This window comes from Hibiscus syriacus, unplaced genomic scaffold (assembly GCF_006381635.1).
Source record: "Hibiscus syriacus cultivar Baekdansim isolate YM2019G1 unplaced genomic scaffold, ASM638163v2 tig00111022_pilon, whole genome shotgun sequence".
Taxonomy (NCBI): domain Eukaryota; kingdom Viridiplantae; phylum Streptophyta; class Magnoliopsida; order Malvales; family Malvaceae; genus Hibiscus; species Hibiscus syriacus.
The window spans coordinates 314,579-325,210 of NW_024062956.1; the positions used below are offsets into that span (position 1 = coordinate 314,579).

The following is a 10,632-nucleotide window of genomic DNA, read 5'->3' on the forward strand; positions in this document are numbered from 1 at the left end:
TGGATTGAATGAGTGAGAGGATTGTCCCAATAATAGTATTCTACAAAATTCGATTTGAATTTTAGTCGATCAATAGATTAATTGTCCCTTGTTCCCATAGGTTGGAAGCAGCTTCCGTAAGAAATCTCTGAATTATGAAATGCCCCCCATGAGACTCAATCCTACGACTTTAAGGTTAAGTACCTTGTGCTCTACCAACTGAGCTGGATGGCAAATGTTAGCTATTAATTCAAAAGAAAGTAAACAAAGTCATAAAATGTTGGTATCATGACATCAAATCATTAAAATTATTTTAAATTAAATTAATAATTAAATTTCTGTTTTAAATCAAAAATTATTATAAAATAATATTTTATAGTACAAAATAGATGAAAAAGGGTGTGATGATATGTTTCTTTAATTAAAATTCAATTCTAAATAAGATTAAAGTCCTTCAAATTTTGAAACATATACAAAAAAAATAGTGGTGAACAGTATGTATATCATTAGTGATATATATCAGTACATATTATTTATGATAGTCATAGACTTATATCTGAAGATTATATTTTTAATGATAATTTTATATTTTATAAATTAAATATACTCTTAAATAATAATTGTTTTAGGTATGCATAGTAATAGACACCCATCCAAATTTAACAAGTAAAATAAGACGGAAGACAATAATGGTGGGTACGTATATGATATGAGTTGAAATTCTAAAATAGAAATTGTTAATATATGGTAAAAAATAATATACACTGATTATAATTAAAAATTTTGTTAAAAGCGTAATATTTTAAGTTAGACTGAATAATTTTTTAAGTTAAATAGATTATAACAAAAAATCTACATTTTCGTAACATTTTCAATTATATATCTTAAATTCGAATAATATAATCTTTGGATGGTGAAAAAAATATTATAAATTTTATAATTTTTGAATTAAATACTAGAATTATCTTTAAACTGAGCCGTCATACAACGGAATTATATGAGTAGCTTGCAATAAAGAAAACAATAATTTTGTTTTGTGCCGCCCACCGAGCCAAAAACGGTCCAGCCAAATGATAAAAGCAGAAGACAAAGTGGACCCACAATTCTGTAATCTTATACATCACCACATGTCCCAATCGATCGAAGGATTGGCCACGTGTCAACCATCAGACGGCTTCAAAATCTCCACACTCCCACCTCACTTCTACTTGTTTCGTCCCCTGTTTTCTTGCTCTTTCAGTTTCACATAGGATGGCAAAAAAAAAAATAACCTCGTCGGAAAAAATTGAATTAAACAGATTGGGTTTGGGATGATAAACGAGGACGAAAACGGAGAAAATCGAATTTTTTGAAACGGGACAGATACGAGTTTAGTAATCTCCATCTCAATTATTTAAATATTCAGTTTGATATCCGATCCGATAAATATTAAAAATAATTATATATATATATAATATTAATAAATTTAATTTAAATTAAAAAAAAATATAAAGGAGATTAGGATTTAAGAGAATTCATCTTGACCAACTCGTCACTTTCATTACGGTTGCTCTCAAGTCTTGTTTCGCCGATCTTCACCTCCCCTGTTACGCTGTTGGTGACTTCACTTCGCCGGCCGATCTTCCTTTCCCTCGCCACTTCGCCGACCGATCTTCCCCTTCCCTAGTAAACGGTTATTTAAATAACCGTTTATGCTAAACGGGATATCCATTTCCTCATAATTTTCTCTAATTACCCGATGAGATCCCGTTTAAATTTTCGTGATTTTTTAAGTAAGATGATTACAGGTTTATTAAACGAAGACGGAGACGGAAACCAATCCCCGACTCGAAACCGTCTCGCACTTCTTCCTCTTCATTTCCACAAGTGATTTCCCCTTTTCCATCCCTGACTCTCTTCATTTGTTTATTGTATCTCTGTTTTTTAAGGTATTTCTCCTTCTACTAATCTCTCTGTTCAAATATGATCTTTATTTTATATAGGACGAACATAATTTTATGTAGGGACATACTTTTAAAAGTGAAAATATATTATCAATAAAAAAATTTAATTATATGAAAATTTGAAATTTTATGAGACAATTGTTTCTATTAGCCTCGCTCGGTCCATCGATGTTCGATGCTGTGATTTTAATTTCTTAGAATCTACCCCCGATCTTTGTTTGATTCCTTAGGAAAAAAGTGATAATCTAAGTTATTTTATTTTCTAAAAACACCGTGATTCAGTTATCCTTAACGATTTTTGTTTCTTGAGGAATCCTTTTTTTATTTATTAACGTATTACGCTGATCAACTTAATTTTTACATGCCGTTGTTGTTGATGATAGAGTGGACATGTAAATGTAGTGTAAAATGTAAAATCACTTTGTGATGATCGTTTCAATATATATATGAGGGGGAGAGGGAGGGGGAGCGAGTGGGGAGAGAGAGAAAGAGAGAGAGTTATTTTTTTATGGTTTAATGAGAGAAGTTTATGCGTTATCCTTTACATGAGGTTTTGAATGTTTCTTATTGGGGTTTTCAAGTTATGAATGTTGGCTGTTTTTGGCATGCAAGTTATGAATGTTGCTTTCATGTGCTATTGTTTGATTTTGATGAATCTATGATGGTTTGTGTTTTTACCTAACGGAATTTTTAGAAGCCAATGGAAGTTTTGGCATTCACGCTGCTTGGGACGAGTACTGCTATCCTTTAATTTATATATAATAAATGCTACGTTACCCTAGTGAGAGAATGATAGTTGATGACTTTTAGTTAACGTTTTGGTTTTGCATTTTAGTTCAGTTTTAAAAGCCGACTCTGTAATGCTGTTGTTTTTTGTCCAGATGTGTTGGAAGGTTAAGCAGTATTTAGACTTCAGAGTTCGGATCATGTTTGATGGTTCTAAAATGGGGAGTAAATTGGTTTTTCTTCTTCTTTCATGACAATTATTGATAATTTATTAGACTATTAGTCTAATGGGGGGAGTGTGTTCAAGGAAGAGAGACCAACAGGTCGTTGAAGATGGAATGAGAAGAGGAGTGTCTGGAAGGTATGGTAAAAGTGGTAGTTCAAAGTGGCTTCTAACCTCTTTTTTGCGACCCAAGGCAGTACATCAGCCTGGAGTGGTCATTTGTCCATCCCTCATGGAATTATGCATTGATAAAATATGCAAAGTATGTCTATCACATTTATATTTGGCATGAGAATTCTGGTTTTTTCTTTCTCCTCTCTCTTAAATTGTATACTTTTTCTATCACAGGACATCAACCAATTTAGTTCTTTTACAATGCTGCCAAAGGATATAAGTCAACAAATTTTCGACAAGTTGGTTTTATCCCATCTCCTTACTGATGTTATACTTCAAAAGTTTCGTGATTGTGCTCTAGAGGTAAATTTTCCCTGGCTGGTTTAAAAATGGACCACCTTTAAATTTTTTTATAAGAATTTCAGGTCTCGTTAAAAAAACCCCTTCTTGATTTATGGAGCTAGTAGGGCAGCTTCTTAATCAGCGGAAAGAAAAAAAGAGTGCCTTAGGATTTTATTGAACATAAGAAATTACATAAGATACAACCTGGTAAATACCCCTAACAGAAACAGATAAACAGGAAACAACTCTAAACCACCCATAAACAGCAACACTAGTTCAGCCAATACCTTCTTTAGCTAAGACATCAGCCTCTAAAATGGCTGTCCTATTAACCCATCAAACAACACCACCTAATGCAATAAAAACCAACATTTACAACCAAAAACTAAAATAAACGCCTCTGAATACAGCTATCGAGCAATTAAGATCCAATTGAAGGAACAAGTTATAATGAAATAAACGCCTCTGAATACAGCTATCGACCACCTTTAAATTCATTTTTTCCTTTAATTACTGTCTTCCTAGAGAATGGTATTTACCTGGTTTTCAACTTGTGTTGGCAGGATGTTTGGTTGGGTGAATATCCTGGAGTACAGGATTGTTGGATGGATGTCATCTCTTCGCAAGGGACATCATTACTTTCTGTTGATCTTTCTGGTTCTGATGTGACAGATACCGGCTTGGGTCTCCTAAAAGAGTGCTTGAGTCTCCAAGCCTTAACTTTTAACAATTGTGAAAATATTTCAGAAATTGGACTGAAGCATATTAGTGGTAATTTTCTATTTCTTTCTTTATATTGATGTTACCATAGGGCAGTTCCTGGCATTTTGTTATATTATACCTTGACATAGTACTTATAAGGAATTACAAATCTTCTGTAAGTAAATGTCAACTGTTTTTCTCTTTTCATTTAGTCTGTAGTGTTTCTATAAAAAAAATAGTCTTTAGTGGATCAGTTATACTGAAAAGTTGGGGGTACTTTCTTTTTTCAAGCTTTTGTTTTTGGTATTCCGTGCTGGTTCTTATTTAATAAATTCATATTTCTTGGGAAAAAAAGGAAAAGGCCTTAAGTAAAAAGATGGCATGTTTCGAAACCGTCAACTTTAAGAATGAAGTATCTATTAAATGTCTTAACATTAGAAGAACTTCTATAGAACTGTCAAGTGACCCTTGTTACAGATATGTTATTTCTATATAAGCTATATTATGACTGTCATAATCAAATTTTATATAGTGGTGCTTTCTGTGATTAGGATATCAATTATTTATTTCTTTGGATTGGTTTCTTATTTGACATTATTTCTGTGCCGGTCTTATGCATTATGTCCCTTGACTTTTTAGGTCTAACGAATTTGACATCCTTGAGCTTTAAAAAGAGTGCGGCAATTGCGGCTGAAGGGATGTGTGCTTTTTCCAACTTAATTAACTTGGAAAAGCTGGACCTGGAGAGGTGCACAGGGATTCATGGTGGATTTGTACATATTAAAGGTCTGTTTTGAATGAATCCTTATGAGACCTTAGAAAGCTTGGGTTCTATGGAACTGTAGAACTTTCACCTTCAAAAGGAACACTTTCATGTATATTTTAATTGATATTTTTACATTACGGAGAACAACCTGAGAAAATCGAAATACACCCATATGATTTATATTATATACTGGGAAGAATGAGGGATGGGCTGGCAGATAAACTAAACCAGTATCCAATCTCATGTTGCATTAAAATATGACCATTATGTACTATATGATGGAGAGTCAACTAGTTATATGAATTACAGAAGTTTTAGTTTGAGTTCCCATGTCAGCCAGTTATTGCAACATCTTTTCCAGAAATTATTTTCTCTGAAGCTGTCATTTTTATCCTTTTTTCAGGTTTACCTAAACTTGAGTCTCTTAATATCAGATGTTGTAAATGTATTACTGATTTGGACTTGGAGGCTATTTCGGGTAATTTTGGATACTTTTTCAAGCTAACTAAGAGTGGTACAATTTTCTTTTCACAACTGTGGGTCATGCTGACCTGAATGCTCATCATTGCATGCTGTTGGTTGTGTCGCTGTGTTCGCAATTATTATTTGTTAATTCTGTTTATAATCGTGTAAGATTTAGTATGTATGATTGGCAACTCCCCAACTTGCAGAAGAGCATTAGATTCTAGATTTTTTTTTTGGTTATGGCTTTATGTTTTCTTTTATTTCAGGGCTTAATAATCTGAAGGAGCTGCAGATATCAAATAGTAACATCACTAATTCTGGGCTGTCTTATTTGAGAGGTATTTACCTACCTTTCTTTTGCATGTGGACACACACTGTCCTCCATTGTGCTATATAAAAGGATAGGACTTCTCTTTGTTTATATTCATTGTTCTTGGTTTCAGTTCCTAATACATTGAATGTAACATGATTAATACATCTTACCTTTTAGGTCATAGTCTTCAGGGTCTCCTAGTGATGGCATCTTAATCTTCTTTCCCGTACTAATAATCTATTATCATTATAAGACCAGATGACCTAAAGAATTAAACATATTATGTTATGTACTAACATTACTTTCCATGGCAGGTTTGAACAAACTTAATATGTTGAATCTGGAGGGATGTAACGTTACTGCTGCATGCTTGGATTCCATCTCAGGTATGTTCTCATTACTTACCTCCACTGATAATATACAGTACATTTTGTAGCTGTTATACATTGAACATGGATGTGCCTTCAGATATAGTGACATGTATTTCATGGGGGAAACCAGTAGGTGGACGTAATGTCTTAGAGTTGTGAGATAGGTGGATAAGGATAAACTCTCTATCATTATGCATAGAAGATCAAACTTCATCATATCACAACAAACAATGAGTTGTTAACAAGTCCATGGAGTTTGAGCAATTACCGAATTTCCTGGAATTATAATAATTTCATGTGACATGCAATCATCTCCTAAGCTTCTTCCCTGTGAAGGGATTGGGATTGTAATGTTATTCAACTAGATACCAGAGAACATATCATGTTCGGTTAATACTAAAAATTATTTATTCTATGTGCAGCTCTTATTGCTTTGGCATACTCAAATCTTGGAAGATGTGGCCTAACAGATGATGGATGCGACAAGTTTTCTGGTGATTTGTGTTTGAATTCTTTTAATCCTTTGATTCTTGAACCATTGTGTAGAACTACTACATTGCTAAGTATAGTTGGAATGTTTACAGTATTTACTTCCATTTGCAGGACTTAAGAATTTGAAGGTATTGAACCTGGCGTTTAACAATATAACAGATGCATGCTTAGTGCACCTAAAAGGTTCTCTCTCTATCTCTTTCCCACTTGCCACTCTGTTGGGGTCCTTTTGTTCAACTTGTATTGTCAGCGGACCATTTGCATTCTTTCTCTTTTTTGCCTTGAGCAACCATTAGAGGTTGTGTGAGTTAATGAAATTTTCTAGGTTGTCCCATTGAAATGCACTGTGACTTTCCATAAAATATGGCGATTGAGACTTTTCTATTGTTAAAGTTGGTTGCTGTTGATCACCCAGCCCATTTTGGTAAAACTATATTATGAAACTGTAATGATGGTGTTTGAAAATTGTATCTTATGCTTTTGATTTTGAAAATCACTATGCCATTGACTTGAGATCCCTAGATAATAGTTAATAATAGTGGACCTTCATTTAAAGATAGTTCTTTGAAAGCTTCGTTGTTAAAGTTAAAAAAATCTGAAAATAAGTTCTAACTGATTTCTGGTTCATATTATGTATGTGGTTTTGGTGACTTTGAAGCGGTATTAAGTTTGTTGATCTGGTATATATTTTCTGTCCAGGATTAACAAATTTGGAGAGCCTGAATTTAGATTCATGTAAAGTTGGGGATGAAGGTCTTGCTCATTTGACAGGTTTACATATCATGTTTCATTTCACACTAGTTGAACCATTGGAGGATCTCCCTTTGCTTTGAAGATTTTCAAGATCGAGTTTTATATTTTGATTTTATTTTCAGGCGTGTCATTCCTCAAACGTCTAGAGTTGTCCGACACTGAAGTTGGAAGCAATGGGCTACGGCACCTCTCTGGTTAACAATCTCTCTCTTATCATCTTGCACCTCTGTGACATTACTGGTTCTGAATTCTTGATATTAGCCACTAATATCATTTGAGTTCAGTGATACATATTTAAACATATCTTCCCATTAGGTGTGCTCTGATAAGTAACATTGTTTGCAAGTTCCTTTAAGATGCTTTCTTAATTGTCCTGTCCTTTTTACTGAGTTAACTAGTTCCTAATGTCATGTATTGCATGTGATTTTACGTGTACCTTTTTAAAATTCATTAAATAATGTATTTTATTTCATGTAATTAATGGAAAGTAATATTATTCTGATTGTTGAACGTAATTGCAATATATTTAACTATTTTAATAATTAAAATATGACAACAATAAAATACATCAAAGCGTAACTAAATTTTGAATGAAAATAACTGTGAAATTCGTTTTTTTTTATCAAATTTTCTGGTTACTAATTGAATGAAAATGCCTAAATGTTGAATGCTAAACATCTATTTTATATGGTCAATTTTATATTATTAGAATATCTGTAAAAGTATAACTCCAAATTGAATAATTTAAATTATAGTGAAAGTGTAATCTAAATATGGATACAAAGTGTAACTTCTGCTTTAATATTCAAAATTTAATAATAAAAGTAAAAATTCTAAAGTCAATGTTATAATAAATAATAAAGGGTATTATTTTTTCAGTTGAAAAGTTTATCCAACAATGCATTTTCACGTGTGTGTTCTTTAACACACTTGAAATGGTTATTTTATCTGGATTTCTTTGAGGTGTATTGCTCTAGTACTATTGCCTTCTGCATATAATTTGAAGCATAAATGAAAATTTTTACCTACTTTCATTTCTTTAATCCATGCATTTGTTAATTTGTTTCTGGAAGTGCATTTGTGGCTTACCCGGTGACACTGAAAGCAGGTTGAATTTATATCAGTGGATAGAATTCTTTACAGATTTTGGGGCAATCATATCTTTGTAGTGTTTGCTTTGCGATGATACTAAAAATGACCTATTTTCTGAAATATTCAGTGCATTAGAATGTGAAATACATGACGCTGACTTGATTCTGCCTTTATTAGGTTTGACTCATCTGGAGACCTTGAATCTGTCATTCACTTTAGTGACTGATAGTGGTCTAAAGAAGTTGTCTGGATTGACGTCTCTTAAGTCACTTAATTTGGATGCTCGCCAAATTACAGATGCTGGGCTTTCAGCTTTGACAAGTTAGTATTTTCACTTTTCTTTTGTACTATTCTTATTAACTTTTTGTGTCTAAGTTCGTGGCATCCTTGTGTGCTCCTATTTATGACTTTTGGAACTGGATTTTGTATCTTTTGTTGAAGCAGAAGTCTTTTTGCTGGTTTTTATGTTGTAAATGGATGTTGAGTTTTTCTCCCCCTTGATTTTTATGTTTACTAGGATGTCTACCCCCTGTTTCTTACCTTGTACTATTACAAGATAGCCATGTTTGGAGTCATGAACTTTGCTGAGCTTTCACCAATGATCGTATCCATATATGTGAAAACATCTCCTCTTTAGATAAATAGATTTTAATAAATAATAGAAGTTCAAAGGTTTTTAAACAGATCCTTTGTTATAACTTGGAAAGAATAACCAGTGACTTAAAATTCCCATGGTTTCAATTTTTCTTTTTAGTTTAAAGATGGCATATTTCTTACACCATTTCATCTATGGCTCTGGTGTATAGTTGTGCTATTATATGGAAACCAATTCAGTAGTGTTATTCACCAGTTAGGATGTTGTATCTTTCTGTGATTCATTAAGAATGTCATACCAATTATTGCTGCACAAAGATGTCTTATTGAGTTGATATATTTTTCCAAAGCCAAGTCAAAGTGGCTCCAAATTGCTGATCTCAATCTCTTCATATTGCTCTCTTCCCATCGTGGAATGATTTAAGGATGCATATAAATCCTCACTTTTCATTTTTACTTTGCCGATGCAGGTTTGACTGGACTGGTGCATCTAGATCTCTTTGGGGCTAGAATTTCAGACGGTGGAACAAATTATTTACGATGTATGCCACAAGTATAGCCATGGCTTAAGTTGTATATACCAATGGAAAGTTGCATGATCATTGTTGCCGTTAACCTATTGTTTCCTAGATGTTCTTATTTTGCTTACTTGGAAAACTTGATTGTTCTGTTTTGCTCATTGGCTCATGAGGATTAAATATAATTTGGATATACATATATAATCGAGAGAGTTTACTGGTAACTAAGAAATATAAGTTCTGTTAGTTAATGTATTGAGGTGTCAGGTGTATATCTCCAATGGTATAGAGTTCTTATGATCTCTCAATTTCATTGTAGACTTTTCTAACAGTTCTAATGTGTTCAAATATTCTTACACCTGCCATTTACATGCTAAAACAGGCTTCAAGAACCTCCAATCGTTTAAAATATGCGGAGAGGGTTTAACTGATTCTGGTGTTAAAAATATCAAAGATCTCCGCTCCTTAACGCTACTGAACCTTTCACAAAACGGCAACCTGACAAACAAATCCTTGGAGTTGATTTCAGGTATTTTTTGCTTCTTCTTCTCTGGATTTTGTGGCGTTGTTTGGTGTTGTTCTTCTTCACCACGTTTCTAGAACAAACATATGGAAACCGATACGAGATGTGTGTATACAAAGGGAGTTGTGTCTCTATTATCTGATTATCTCATCTGCCAATAGTCCCACACTCACTCGGCATTCTGGAAGAGGATCAGTAATTTGTAGCATTTTCATTGCAGTCTAGCGCTTTACGACAAGCTGGCTTGTAAATAACTAAATATGCCTAAAGTATATAGGATGAATGGCAGGTCTGAAAATTGATTAGTTGAGAGCTGATACTGCTATTAGTGGCTACTCGAATATGAAAATATTCTAGTCGTTTGCTGTGTTCCCTGATGAAATCACTGAGCTCTTCTAATGATGGATCTTGCGTTTTGTTTTGAATGCAGAATTGGCTGCATTGGTGTCGTTAAATGTTTCGAACTCCAACATAACTAATGACGGTTTGCCTTATTTAAAGCCTCTGAAGAATTTACGATCACTATCTTTGGAGTCGTGCCAGGTAACAGCCGCTGAAATCAAGAAGCTTCAGTCAACTGCCCTCCCCAGCCTCGTCACCTTTCGACCGGAATAAAAGTCTGGGGAGGAAAACTGCAACGTATGCTGTAATTGTAGATAGCTGCGCTCGGATGGGGTTAGCTTTTCTCAACTACTAAGTAAGCGTGTGTTGAGACA

The 10,632-nt window shown here is 33.6% G+C and overlaps 1 protein-coding gene across 2 annotated transcripts; it reads left to right on the forward strand.

Annotated features, from left to right (window-relative positions):
• The first annotated feature begins 1,853 nt into the window (after positions 1 to 1,853).
• On the forward strand, positions 1,854 to 10,533 carry LOC120150318 (F-box/LRR-repeat protein 14-like). 2 transcript variants are annotated; one of them, XM_039163012.1, is made up of 16 exons: positions 1,854 to 1,907; positions 2,804 to 3,133; positions 3,220 to 3,348; positions 3,891 to 4,098; positions 4,669 to 4,815; positions 5,199 to 5,273; positions 5,527 to 5,598; positions 5,888 to 5,959; positions 6,367 to 6,438; positions 6,548 to 6,619; positions 7,136 to 7,207; positions 7,312 to 7,383; positions 8,459 to 8,602; positions 9,346 to 9,417; positions 9,776 to 9,922; positions 10,347 to 10,533. In XM_039163012.1, the coding sequence occupies exons 2-16, from the start codon at positions 2,936 to 2,938 to the stop codon at positions 10,529 to 10,531; spliced, it is 1,737 nt and encodes a 578-aa protein (XP_039018943.1). In that variant the 5' UTR covers positions 1,854 to 1,907; positions 2,804 to 2,935; the 3' UTR covers positions 10,532 to 10,533. The 2 variants fall into 2 exon arrangements, with proteins under 2 accessions (XP_039018943.1, XP_039018942.1); XM_039163011.1 differs by lacking the exons at positions 4,669 to 4,815; positions 10,347 to 10,533 and having other exon boundaries at positions 9,776 to 9,996.
• The last annotated feature ends 99 nt before the right edge of the window (positions 10,534 to 10,632 follow it).

Excerpts from the sequence above, each read along its gene's own strand:
- LOC120150318 (XM_039163012.1), top strand. The coding sequence starts at position 2,936 with ATGGGGGGAGTGTGTTCAAGGAAGAGAGACCAACAGGTCGTTGAAGAT. Across the intron at positions 6,620-7,135 it reads ATGCTTAGTGCACCTAAAAG|GATTAACAAATTTGGAGAGC; the intron begins GTTCTCTCTCTA and ends TTTTCTGTCCAG. Across the intron at positions 8,603-9,345 it reads TGGGCTTTCAGCTTTGACAA|GTTTGACTGGACTGGTGCAT; the intron begins GTTAGTATTTTC and ends TTGCCGATGCAG.